At 42.8% G+C, this 14,705-nt stretch overlaps 1 protein-coding gene across 1 annotated transcript in view; it reads left to right on the plus strand.

The window, feature by feature from the left end:
* LOC137518019 (15 kDa protein B-like) overlaps positions 1-3,229 on the plus strand; it is a 28,312-nt gene extending 25,083 nt beyond the window's left edge. Inside the window, exon 4 of the mRNA XM_068235189.1 lies at positions 2,925-3,229. Within this exon, the coding sequence (XP_068091290.1) occupies positions 2,925-3,011 (87 nt within the window). The 3' untranslated portion in view covers positions 3,012-3,229. The remainder of the gene's footprint in view (positions 1-2,924) is intronic.
* The last annotated feature ends 11,476 nt before the right edge of the window (positions 3,230-14,705 follow it).

Raw genomic sequence — 14,705 nt, forward strand, 5'->3', positions numbered from 1 at the left:
CCTCGCCATCAGTTCCTCTCAGAAGCTCACCATTTTCTTCTTACAGTGATTCCTTCCAGATCTGACAAGATTTTGTCAGAACTGAAATATACCAGTTGCTGTCAGTTACAACTGAATGTTCAAGGTAATGTCCATGTTTCCCTGTGGCTCAAGTGGGCAATATTACAGTTTAACAGTGTGCTGACTAGGAAGTAGTTATGGGGTAATGGCCATTTTCAAAATGGAGGATGGAGAATTCCCTTGATCACAGTGGACAAATAGGACACGGGAGAGGTGAAAGGCCTGGTGCACACCAAAAACGGCTAGCAGATCCGCAAAATGCTAGCAGATTTTGAAACGCTTTTTCTTATTTTTCTGCAGCATTTCAGCTAGCATTTTGCGGTTTTGTGAAGCGTATTTGGTGTAGTAGATTTCATGTATTGTTACAGTAAAGCTGTTACTGAACAGCTACTGTAACAAAAAACGCCTGGCAAACCGCTCTGAAGTGCCGTTTTTCAGAGCGGTTTGCGTTTTTCCTATACTTAACATTGAGGCAGAAACGCATCCGCAATCCAAAATCTGCAGCAGCCCGGGAGTATGCGTTTCTGCAAAACTCCTCCCGCTCTGGTGTGCACCAGCCCATTGAAATACATTACCTTAGCGGATCCGCACCCGCAAACGGATCGCAAACCGCAGCAGAACCGCTCTGGTGTGCACTAGGCCATAGAGATTGATGAGTAGACTACATGGGAGGTAAGTATGACCTGTGTATGTTTATTTTGACTTTTTATTTTCAGTTCAGGTTATCTAACAAAAATCACAGACCCAAACCCATGTGAAATTTGCATTAGATGAAATCATTGGGCTGTTTCCACTTAATTTATTTATTTATTGTATTTATAAAGCGCCAACATATTACACAGCGCTGGACATTAGTTAAGGTTACATGAATGGGATTGCAAGCGCCGCTCCCGGGGGAGTCACGTGCATTGCAGAGCTGAGCTGAGCGCATGGCTCTTGCGCAGTGATGAGCGAAAACGCCAATATTTTTTTCCCATTCATTTTCTCAAAAATAATGTAAAATTCATTTTTTTTCCATCGGAAGTACGTTTTGATATTTTTCACGTTTTTCATAAATGTTCATTTTCGTGGAAAAATAGTTGTGACAACAATATCATTTTTCACAATACAAATATCGTTTTCTGTGCGTTTTCACTGTAAAATTACAGTTTTTGGCATTTTGGCGAAAAACCGTAAAACGCGAAAATTTCAGCACTTTTTTTCAGAGAAAAGTTTCTCAAATAGAACATAGGATTTTCAATGCAAAAATGACTTTGGTGAAATTCCGCAAGCAACACTGCTTCTGCGCTGCACTAATGGAAACGAGCCCTAAACAATACAGAGGGATGTAAAATGTACACATTTTCTGGATGTGCAGCTAACCATGATGTGGCAATAATAGTCTGATATTACAAATAACAATATCCCACAATCAGGGAGCAACAACTAATAGACCACATCGTGGAACTTGATCTTGGTCTGATTTTAACTTGAAACGGATTACCTATCGGCAGAAAATGATTAAGAGGACAACTGAAGTGAGAGAGATATGGAGGCTGCCATACTTATTTCATTTTAGGCAATACCAGTTACCTGGCTGTACTGCTGATTCTCTGCCTCTAATACTTTTAGCCATAGACCCGGAACAAGCATGCAGCAGATCAGGTGTTTCTGACATTATTGTCAGATCTGACAAGACGAGCTGCATGCTTGTTTCTGGTGTTATTCAGATACTACTGCAGAGAAATAGACCAGCAGGACAGCCAGGCAACTGGTATTGCTTAAAAGGAAATAAATATGGCAGCCTCCATATACCTCTCACTTCAGTTGTCCTTTAACCACTTTCTGACCACGTCAGGGCGATGGGCGTGGACGCGGCGGCAGCCCCAGGACCACCTAACGCCGATCGGCGTAAGGTCTTTGCGGCGTGGTTTGCAGGAGATTCCGCACGATGCACTGAAGCCTATGACAGCTGATCACGGGGATTGGCTAGCGGGGGGAGGGAGGACGGGCCAAGTATAAAAGTAATAAAAAAAATGCACACATTTATTTAATAAATAATGAAATAAATATTTATTAAGAAAACAAACAAACACCTGGGGTGCGATCAGACCCTCACAGAGAGCTCTGTTGGTGGGGAGAAAAGAGGAGTGAAATCCCTTGTGTGCTGAGTCATGCGGCCCTGCAGCTAGGCCTTAAAGCTGCAGTGGCCCAATTTGAGAAAAATGGCCTGGTCTTTAGGGGGGGTTTAACACTGCGGTCCTCAAGAGGTTAAGAGTAAAAGGGCCCTAGGCAAAATGGCAGTTTTTGCCCACCACTAATAGTCACCTGGCTTAGATTTCATGGAGGTAAGCATCTATCAGGCCCCTCGACTTTCTCCATGCCCCAGGCAACTGCCTAGTTTTGCCTTGTGAATCATCCGGCTCTGCCTATTGGTGCAACGTACAGCTGTTCCCAACCTACTGCTGCACACCAGAATAATCCCCATATGCACTCAGCATGCAGAAATGTAACCGGTTTTCATGTAACTGACATAGCACACGCTGCGCAAGTCGCACAGCTGGCATTACCTAGGTGCTGGTATAATCTGCTACCCTATTTGTGCAACCATAGCAACACGTGTGTTACCTAAGTAACACGAATTGCGCTATTTATGTCAATCAATAAGCCATCCAGAACTGACCAGAAGTTTATTAATCAGCTAGGTGGAGCAAGTGTAGAGATCAATTATTTGAAAAATAAAAACCCTGGATGGTGGCTCGGCCTATCGGTGCCTGCCCAAAACTGATCTTTTAATTTTGAGGAATGTTTCAGTTGTTGTATATAAGGATCTGTTATTTTGTAGGAAGCAATATTTATATATATTTATATGTTTTAATGAACAGAATATACGCATCGATCGGAGAAAGAAGCCTTGCAGACCCAGACCCGGAGGCTTAAGCGCATTAACGAGAATTCTTTTCCGAATATAGATGGCAGAAAGTGTTGGAAGCCTCAGGCCAACAGAAATCTCAGCCACTTAGAACCCAGAGGCAAGAAGACACACGTTTGGCTCTCTACAAATTATCTTCCGCTAAATAACCTTTAATACTGCACTTCTTATATCAGTTGTTTTTTTTTTTTAATGTAATTTTTATTAAACATTTTTGTAAGAGTTTTACATAGAGACAATAAAAGAAAATTGAATATACATGTTGTTTAGTGTTTTTTTTTTTAGAAAAAAACATATCTTAGTAGGTTTTCTGTAGTACCCAGAGAAACACAAGAGACGGCACACCACTGGCTGCAAACAATTTTGCTGTATTGGATCAAGTACACTACATGTTATGGATCTTTACATCCTTCCTCAGGTGTCAAACAGCAAATGAAACATACACCATTATATATCATCAGGTGAGCAACCACACCCATCATGGCTAACTCCACCCTCCCCCATAATCACCAATGTCCATCCCTCACAGAAATCTTTGCGGTCATTTGGCACTCCCACAGGCTACCACTGATACATAGAACAAACTGACCGTCATTCAGGCACTTCCAACGATGGACTGCCACTACTCCACCTAAAAAATGACATGCAATAAAAAGATAACATGTATAGACTGGCAACATTATATCAGCATCTTAGAATTATGCAATGTACAAACATCTTATGTAAAAAACATCTTTTATAAAAAACATTTGAGAGGTAACCTCTCATTCATACCTCTCGGGGCTACTACATCCAACATGTGTATCCATCTGGGTTCTTTTTGTTTTAGTAATTTCTCTAGATCACCCCCTCTATTCGATGTATTTAATGCCTCCAGAACACACCATCTCAGCTGTGCTGCGCTGTGTCCCATAGCAGCAAAGTGTCTTGCCACCGATGTGTCATAACTTTTTCGCTCACCTTCAGCATATTTGCTGATAGCCCTCACATGTTGGATGTAGTAGCCCCGAGAGGTATGAATGAGAGGTTACCTCTCAAATGTTTTTTATAAAAGATGTTTTTTACATAAGATGTTTGTACATTGCATAATTCTAAGATGCTGATATAATGTTGCCAGTCTATACATGTTATCTTTTTATTGCATGTCATTTTTTAGGTGGAGTAGTGGCAGTCCATCGTTGGAAGTGCCTGAATGACGGTCAGTTTGTTCTATGTATCAGTGGTAGCCTGTGGGAGTGCCAAATGACCGCAAAGATTTCTGTGAGGGATGGACATTGGTGATTATGGGGGAGGGTGGAGTTAGCCATGATGGGTGTGGTTGCTCACCTGATGATATATAATGGTGTATGTTTCATTTGCTGTTTGACACCTGAGGAAGGATGTAAAGATCCGTAACATGTAGTGTACTTGATCCAATACAGCAAAATTGTTTGCAGCCAGTGGTGTGCCGTCTCTTGTGTTTGTCTGGGTATTACCTAAAGCCGTGGGAGCAATCCGGCTGGGACAAGGCACCGGCTTCAGTTACAGGTTGGTTTGACCTGTTATACGCGCTCTCCAGGCATCTACAGTGTGTGGATAGGTTTTCTGTAGGTATGATTATAGTACATGTAGGGCTTGATTCACAAAAGATTGCTAACTGTTAGCACGGCCATTTTGCGCGAATTTTCGCAAATCATGAATTTTCACGCACAATTAAACGTTTTCGCGTGCAAACGTGAATTTTCACACGAAATCGTTATCGTTTTCACGCGAAAGTGATAACGATTTTGCGCAGAAATTCAAATTTGCGCGTGAAAACGGTTAATTGCGCGTGAAAATTCGCGATCGCGCGCAAACGCGAAAACGGATGTGCTAACAGTTAGCACTCTTTTGTGAATTAAGCCCTAAGTGGTTATAATGGCTAGTTTTCCCAGAGTTCCCTGGAGGTCTTCCATTGCATACCAGCTAGAATACTTGAAAGGTTCTACTATGTTGTTTATCTCAGGAGTGGTGAAGTTAGATACAAAAAATGGTTTCAGATCCTGAAAAACTTTTTGGAGCTTTTTTCCATGTGCAGTAAAGTGTCCATTTTGGCCATTGTGAAGAGGTCCAACAATTCTGCTTTTAGATCCCATATGGTAGGGCTGGTTGGGTATATCCACAAGTTGAATAATGCTTTGCTAGCTAGCTGCTGCAAAAGAGAGGTGTGCAAGATTGGATGGTGTCTCTTTGTGGTCTAGTTGCACGTTGTGTGTTGCAGAGGCAGAGTTGTTGGTTCCAGAGTTAGTTTCTTGTGGCACATTTTGTTAGTGAACTTTACTACAGACCAGAATCTTTGAGCTTTGTATACAATGGGCTATGTCCACTTGGGGAGGCTTGCATTTTGGACAAACAGGAACATATGCTAGGGGTTGGTTTTTATAGCGTATGTTGAAGGCATATTTTGCTCTATAGATGTAAAGATAGTGAGATTCTCTCCATGTTTCATTTGTTATGAGGGATCTGTATCTTGAAAGTATTTGTCCCAACCCTAAGGTTAGATATAGCGTATTTTTTGCTGTTTACCTCTGAGAGAGCTCGTTGTGTTGGTTGTGGATAGTGAGAGGTTGTCTCCACTGACTTTTATGAATGTATCAAAAGAGTTTATAGTTGCTATTTGTTGTTATTTTATTCAACTGGGCTAAAGCAAATGATCTAATTTGTGAGTACATAAGGAAGTCTGTTTGTGGTACTCCATAAGTTTGCCATGTGTTTAAGAAAGATCTCCATTGGTGTTTGTCAAGGTGGAACAGTTGACCCAATCTAGAAAGGCCTTTCTCTTCCCATTTGAGAAAACCACCATGTTGCATTCCTGCTGTAAAACCAGGGGAACCCCAGATAGGCAGATATTTTGATATCTTCCAAGGTAGCTGATGTTTTCCTAAGTGCTCTCCATGTAAGTATTGTATCTCGTAAGAGTATATTATTTTTTAATCGTGTGGGCAGCTGTGGCCAACTTGCATGTAATAGACCTGTAAGTTGCCATGGTTCTGCTAATGCTGACTCGAACGAATGAAATATTAGAGAAGGTGTCGGTATTGAATAGCCAGTCCCTGACATGTCTTGTCAAGCAGGCTACATTGTATTTTCTGATATCTGGCAAGCCCAAACCCCCCATATCCTTAGGAAGGCACATTTTAGCATATACTATTCTGGTCCTTTTCCCTTTCCATAAAAAGGTGTTGAATGCTCTCACCAGGGCTTGGGTGTCTGAATGCTTCAATAGCATGGGAAGAACCTGCATGGTATATAAGAGCCTGCCAAAGATCACCATTTTAATAAGAGTGGCTCTTCCCATGGCGCGCTGAGAGGCAACGCCTTTATGGCAGTCAGAAGGGTGTCAGCTGATCCAGCTGATCAGCTGACAATTCTATCAGGTTTCATTGGTCCAGGACTTAGGGGAGGCGCTGGAGAGCGCTTGTGTATATATACTGGGTGCTGGTCATTTCTCTGGTGTCTGGCGTTGCGATCACTACGTGGTAGCACTCAGACCTTGTCAGTATCTGTGATATTATCTGTGTTATTATCTAGACCAGTTCCTAGGTGTTGATGATCAAGGACCTCACACCTCAGTCTAGGGAAAACTATATGTGCTAGCTCTCAGACCTTAGCTAGATCCGACAGTGTGCCAGAACCGGCTGGAGCTGGGAATCCACACCGAGTCAGATTCTTGATAGCTTAAAGTACTAATTGCATTGTTTATCTGTTATGACCTTCTGCTTTCCTGACTACTCTTCTGATCTCTGATTAGGTACTTCGCTATATCTGATACTCTGTTGCCGTACTCTGCTTGTCTTAGGATTCCGCATCTGTCTCCTGTCTTTATCCCTGTCTGTCTGTCTGTTGCCGACCTGGCTTGTCCGACCTCGAGAGCTATCTCTTCAGCCAAGAGATAGCTCACAGACCTGTGGGTGACACTCCTCCTGGTGTCACTCACACTTGTCCTTCCTACTCCTAGCCTGACCCCTCCCTCGGGAGAGTCTCAGGCTTACGGAAGGAACGTGTTACTGTGCAGTACTCCTTACTGCTGTGCGCCTGCTCCACAGGTGCAGTCCTCAAAGTATTTCTGTTGCACTATACACTCTTTACCCAGGTGTCCAGAGGTTAGAGATATATCTGATTATCGGTGATACTGCAGATCATCAATAATCGGGTATATATCTGTATTCTCCGTGATACTGCAGATCACCGGTAATCAGACCCTCTCTGTGTTACACCGATCGTTACACCACCCCTCACAATTGCTCTAAACCTACAGCTGAACTCTGGTCCCCTATCTTTCGTGTCCATACCTCTCCTTCTAGATTGTAAACCTTCGGGCAGGGTCCTCCTCCTTTTGTGTCCTACCTGATCATGCACCTCCATTACTGTGCACCTATGCTATGCATTTGAGTGAACCTAACTTGCCTAATCTCCATGCTCACATCCAGTGACTGACTAAGCATTACCTTGTACTCATACTGTGCTGTGTGATCTGGTTTTCTTGTATTCCCTTATTGTCATATTGCTGTATGTCACCCCTAAATATTGTCTGTAACCTAAATTAATGTTTAGCGCTGCGTAATATGTTGGCGCTCTATAAATACAATAAATAAATAAATTTGAGTGATTAATTCTAGGAGCTCAGGGTCTTGTTTGGTAGGGTCGGCCAGAAATATTAGTACATCATCTGCAAATAATGCTTGAGTCACCGTGTGCCGATTTATTTCTATACCTTCATGGTTTTTTTCAATTAGCCTGGCCAGGGGTTCTAGTGACATGTCAAAAAGAAGCAGGGACAATGGGCATCCCTGTCGTGTTTCCTCTGTGTATTTGGAATGAATTAGATAGGAATCCAGGAATGTGTATTTTGGCTCTTGGAGAGGTGTATAATGACTGTACCAGAAGAAAAGATCCTGTAAATCCCATCTTAAGAAGTGTCAACTCCATCCATTTCCAATTTACAGCATCAAATGCCTTTTTGGTGTCAAGTGTTATGATAGCTGCATTTCTATAAGTGTTAGGATAGGATATGACATGTTCCAAGACAGCAAGTACTTTTCATATGTTGGCTACTGCAGATCTGGTTTTTATGAAGCCTACCTGGTTGGGGGGGGGGGGGGGTAATTAATTTGGGTATGATATGTGACAGCCTGGTGGCCATGAGTTTGGTTAGTATTTTTATGTCCTGATTGATTAGTGAAATTGGTCGGTAGGTTTCAGGGGCTGTAGGTTTTTTTTTTTTTTTTTGAGTAGTAGTTTGATATAGGCTTCTGTTCCTGACTTAAGATGTCCTTCACCTCTTAGAATTTTATTGTAGACTTGGGCCAAAGTGGGGGCTGTTTCTTCTTTTAGTATCTTGAAGAATTTGTCTGGGAGGCCATCGGGGCCTGGGGCTTTAGAATTATGGAATGTCAGTCTAGTGGCAATAATTTCCTCGGATGTAATAGGGCAGTTTAGTTCCTGTGATTCTCCTTCAGTTAGTTTGTTTAGTTTTGCTTTGTCTAGCCATGAATTTCTTTGGGTGTCATTTACAGGAGGGGCGTATAGTTGCGCATAGAAGTCTTTGAAGACTTTGGAAATTTCTTTGGGGTGATTTACTAAAGAGCCTGTCTGATCTTTAATCTGTAAAATGGGGTCAGGATTATAGGGGCCTTTGGCTATTCTCGCTAGCAGGGCTGCTCAAATCCCGATCCGGGAGACATCCGGACAGTTCTATCTGGATATCTCCCAGTTACCTGTGAGTAACTAAGTGAGGTGTTGTATACTGGTCTTGCATCACACTACGTTGTATACTGAACCCGGGTTCTCCCCCTGTTGGGCTCAATATTGAGCCTACTGTGTGGTGTTATATCTGACAGCAGCATTGTATCATTATACAATATATTGCATTTAGAGTGATTGTTTCATATGCAGCAGGGATCATGTTGGAATATTTGCTTGTTTTTTAAATGGTTTTATACTTTATTGAATCATCAGTACTGTGATTATTAATATACCCAATGTTGAATAAAGATTTTTGTTATAGTTTTTCAATTGTTGCTGTGGGAGGTGCTATTTTTAAGGGCCATATAATTGCTCTTGTTTTGAGCCCTAGCATACAGTTATTTGGTTGAGGTGTTGCAAACACTTTCCAGAAACCAAATATCAAGGACATTGGCTAAGATTAGTCCTGGTGCCAGCATACTACCTGTGAAAATAAGGTCTATTAGAGAAAAATCTCTCGTCCCACAAAGTGAATCAATCCCCAAGTCAGCTAGCGAATTGTACAAGCTGTTAGTTGGTATTTCTCCTGTCTGGCTCTCAGGTAAATAGCTGATGTTGCTGAAACCCAAGAGAAGCTGAAGACGTGTCTGACTCTTCCACTGTCCGGCAGATCAACTGTGTACACATCACCATGGCACCAGGGATGTGAACCCTCTGCTGCGCATGCCCAGTGCCCACTGTGCCAGTCTGAAACATATTGTATGGCTCTCACAGAATTACATTTTAAAATATGTGGCGTATATGGCTCTCTCAGCCAAAAAGGTTCCTGACCCCTGGGTTAGACTCTCGTAAAAGGGATTTTTGCTTTCACTTGGGCCATATATGTTGTAAATGGTCAAAGTTTCACCTGGGAGATGGACCGTTATTGCCACACACCTACCTGTCAGTATAGTGTGTACTTATTTTGCCTTTAACATTTTTACTGACTAATAAGATTACCCCAGCTTTTCTCCCTAGTGCTGATGATCCAATGCTATGAGATACCCAGTTTTTTTCCATGAGTGTAATTTCCTCTGAGCGCAGGTGTGCCTCTTGCAATAGTGATATGTCCGCTTGGAGGTTTTTGTCTGAGAATTTGCCCTCTTTTGACTGGGGACCTTAGGCCTTTAACATTCCAAGAGCATATTTTAAGTCCCATTATTTATTAATAGTATAATGTTGGCTAGTGGGTGGCAGGTCCGGTCCATCTCTCAGTGATACATCACCAGAAGGGAAAGGATATAAACACACACAAAAAAAAAAAATTCCTGGGAGAGAGAGTGACAAATTTCCCTTAGAATTCTAACAACATATAAACATATATCAGTATCGGATCAGTGAATAATGGCGCACAGCGCCTAATATGCATAAAAATGGCGCCGCATTAAAAAAGATACGCTTATTGCTATTTATCGTTAGTACTGCATAATGATGGCGCACAGGGAAAAAAGAAGAAAAACGGCACACACTAACGTTATTTAACAATAGTGGCACACACTAACGTTATTTATCAATAGTGCCGTTCATTTGCGAAACAGTAGATGTTATTGCCCACAGTAACGTTATTTATCAATAGCTAACCTACATAAGCCAAACTGCAGACGTTAATTAACTGCAAAACGGTGAATGGATTTAATGTAATCCTGTCAAGGTTAGGGTTAGGCACCACCAGGGGGGTGGTTAGGGTTAGGCACCACCAGGAAAGTCTTAGGGTTAGGCACCACCAGGGTGGTGCTTAGGGTTAGGCACCACCAGGGGAGTGGTTAGGGTTAGGCACCACCAGGGGAGTGGTTAGGGTTAGGCACCACTAGGGGGGTCTTAGGGTTAGGCACCCCCAGGGGGGGTCTTAGGGTTAGGCACCACCAGGGAAGTGGTTAGGGTTAGGCACCACCAGGGGGGGTCTAGGGGTTAGGGATAGGTACAGAGAGGGTGTTAACACTAATTTTCAATAAAATAAACAGAGCTAAATAACGATAAGGCTTTAACGTTAAATAGCGATAAGCGACAAACAGATTAGCGGCAACACCGTGCACCATTATTCGCAGGCGCCATTTTCAGATGGATCCATCAGTAAGTAATATTGCGAAGAGCATGCAGGATGAAATTAGTGATCGATGTTGATCAGAAAACACTTTAGTTGCAGTTATAAAACACATAATAGGTGCACATTGTGTGACGACTTCACTTCTTCCCCTCATTCTATAGACCGTAGCCTCCTTACATCTCGCTGCCTTCAAACACACGCAGAGAATTGTATTATAACCCTTTTGCATATAAAGAGTCTCATTCACAGCAAGTGGACTTTCAGATAGATACTGTCTATTGTGTATCTCGTGTTAAACAGAGCTTCCTCTTTGCGATCTTTGAGGCGTTTCCTTAGCATGGCTGGTGGCACCAATTTCAATGTCATAAAAGCGTTCTGCATCTCTAAGTTTTTTGAAGATATGGAAGTGACCTTCGTCATCAGTTACTTTAAGCATGGCAGGGTATAACAGAGTAAACTGTGTTTTCTTTTTATATAGGGCAGTACATGTAGGTAATGAAAGCCTGACACATCTGTGATACCTCTTGCGAATAGTCATTAAAAATGTGCAGGCGAGCTCCCTGATACTCCAACGGGGCTTCGAGGGCTTTGAAGGCCCGTAATATTTTGGACTTGTCGGTGTAGTCTAAATATTTGACCATGACCCTTCTGTTTGAGTTTTTGATGTGCTCTGTCTCACCAGGCCTACCTTGTGCGCTCATTCTGACTTGCATGGCTCTGTTGTAGCTAGGAGGTTTGGGAGGGTATTCTCACAAAAATCCTTGAGTGCTTCTGGTTTAACTGCTTCGGGTAGGCCCACAATCCGCAGATTGCTGCGTCTGGAGCGATTCTCTAAATCCTCCATTCGTTCGTGAAAGTATGCATTTGGTCTTTCTGCTTCTAAGAGCCCGCGCTTTGTTATATCTTGAGTGTCTTCGCATTTGGAAATGCGTTGCTCTGCCTCTGCTAATTGTTTAGAGTGAATCTGTACATCTGCCGTAATGGCGGAGAGGGCCTTAGTGATTGCTGCTTCTATGGCGTTATGCAGACTGGGCATGAGGTATTTTGCTACTGCCTGTGCCATCTCTTTATGTTTGCGGTGCCTGAGGTGGCGAGTACCAAGCACCTTTTTGCTGGTTTAGGTCTCAGGCTTGGCGGAGCTCCGCTACTGTCAGCCGCTCATGAGGGCGCCGGAACCGGAAGTCCCTTATACGCATTTTGCGGGGCTTTTCCCCTTCCTCAGGTAAACAGAGCTTTTTGTTTACACAGCTGAAGCTTTCCTCCGAACTTGGCTGTTTTCAATTTATTTTGCCCATTGACTACCACCCCCTGATGTGTGTTCCTGCTGGAGCTCCTCCTTTCCTGTCTAAACTGTATGGAACAGTGGCCACCCCCCCCCCCCCCCCCCCAATGGAAAACCATTCATTTTTAATGGGAAAATGTAAACTGCAGCCATTCTTAGACTGTTAATCGCAGGGTTCTCAAACTTGACACACTTATTTTATTTATTTATTTATTTATTGTATTTATAAAGCGCCAACATATTACGCAGCGCTGACACACTTGGGCCCATATGCAATTAACCTTTTCACCTGAGTTATCTCCTAGGAGATAATTTTAATTTTCTGTTTAAATTAACTTTTCATCATTTTACAATTGAAAAATTACCCAAACATTGTTGAAAAAGTACTATCAAATGTGTTTTGAGTATTTTCTTACTTGCTTGTGGCTTAAAATGCATTTTATGACAAGTTGTTAAAATATCACCTAGGAGAAAACTCAGGAGAAAAAGTGAATTGCATATGGCCCTTGGTCACTGGGTGAATAAGATTAAGATTCAACAATGTGGGTGGAGCCTACAACAGCCAATCAAAATTCACCTATTGGTTTTCAAGGGGAATATTTAAACTGCTGCTATTCATACACTGTTAATGGCAGGAGCTTCAAACTTGCTACAGTCGGTCATTGAGTGTCTGGGGTCCAAATTCACTAAAGGGGCCACAAACAGCCAATCAGATTTCCTTGCTGGATAAACTGCTTCCATTCACACATTTTTGATGCCAGGAACCTGAAAGCTCACAAACTTGGTCATTGAGTGACTGTGTGTCCAGGTTACAAAAAGTGGGCGGAGCCAAAAACAAATTTCCCTGGGAAAATATGAACTACAGTCCTTCTTCACTGTTAATGGTAGGGTTCTTAAACTTTGCACAGTTGGTCACTGGGTGACTGGGATTAATATTCAGGAAAGTGGGTGGAGCCTACAACAGCCAATCAAAATGTACTTATTGATTTTCAAAGGGAATATTTACATTGCTGCCATTCTTACACTCTTAACGGCAGAGGCCTTAAATCGGGTACAGTCAGTCACTGGGATACTGGAGTTTAAATTCTGAACAGGGGGTGGGCTAATACAGCCAATCAGATTTGTTTAATTTCAATGGAAAAATGCAACTTATTGATCCCAAGGACCCCAAAGCTCATAAACTTGGTCAATGAGTGACTGTATGTCAAGGTTAGAAACATCCAAACACAACTAACTTTTTACATGGGAAAATATAAACTGCAGCCATTCTTACACTGTTAATGGCAGGGTTCTCAAACTTGGCACAGTTGGTCACTGGGTGACTGGAATTAATATTCAGAAAAGTAGGTGGAGCCTACAACAGCCAATCAAAATTCACCTATTGATTTTCAAGGGGAATATTGAAACTGCTGCCATTCTTACACTGTTAATGGCAGAAACCTCAGACCTGCTACAGTCAGTCATTAAGTGACTGGGGTTCAAATTCACAAAAGGGGTGGAGCCACAAACATCCAATCAGATTTATTTGCTGGATAAACTGCTTCCATTCACACAATGTTGATGCCAGGAACTCGAAAGCTCACAAACTTGGTCATTGAGTGACTGTGTGTCAAGGATACAAAAAAATGGGTGGGGTCAAAAACAGATTTCCCTGGGAAAATATAAACTGCAGCCCTTCTTCACTGTTAATGGCTGGGTTCTCAAACTTTGCACAGTAGGTTACTGGGTGACTGGGATTAATATTCAGAAAAGTGGGTGGAGCCTACAACAGCCAATCAATATTCACCTGTTGATTTTCAAGAGAAATATTAAAATTGCTGCCATTCTTGCACTGTTAATGGCAAGAGCCTCAAACCTGGTACAGTTGTGTGAGAAAACGCGGAAAAGCCGCCGTCAATACTCAGAGTGAGGCGGCTGATTCCGCGTTTGACATGGCAGTTGGGACGCAGTCGGAACACGGAGAAACCGCCGCATGCTCTAACTACAGGGCGGCGGTTTCCGCGTCCAATGCGGCTAATTACTCGCATAGGCCTGCTTCTCTCAGTAAGGCGGAATGCGGAGGAAACGCTGCACGCTCAGACAGCGTGGCAGCGGATTCCGCATCCCATACAGCAACAACATTACAACACATGACTGGTGTGGCTGGGACTGATAGTCCACACTGGTTTAGGAGGACGCGCGCGCGCGCAGAGAGGCAGGGCCTTTATGGCAGTCAGAGGAGGGTCAGCTGACCAGGCCGGTCAGCTGACAATTGCAGTAACTTTCATTGGTCCAGCACTTAGGGGAGGTGCTGGAGAGCGCTGGTGTATATATACTGGGTGCTGGTCATTTCTCTGGTGTCTGGCGTTGCGATCACTACGTGGTAGCACTCAGACCTTGTCAGTATCTGTGTGTATTAGTCAGTTTCCAAAGGTGTTGATGATCATGGAACTCACACCTTAGCCTAGGAATTCTGTTACTATCTGTATTGTCATCTAGACTAGTTTCCAAGGTGTTGACAGCTACGGATCTCACACCTTAGTCTAGGAATTCTGTACCATCTGTATTATTTGTATGATCTAGTTAGTCCTGGAGTGTGAGAATCGTGGAGCTCACACTCAAGTCTAGGCATTGTTGATTATCTGTTATGACTTTCTGCATTTCTGACCATTCTCCTGATCTCTGAT

Source organism: Hyperolius riggenbachi, chromosome 5 (assembly GCF_040937935.1).
Source record: "Hyperolius riggenbachi isolate aHypRig1 chromosome 5, aHypRig1.pri, whole genome shotgun sequence".
NCBI lineage: Eukaryota > Metazoa > Chordata > Amphibia > Anura > Hyperoliidae > Hyperolius > Hyperolius riggenbachi.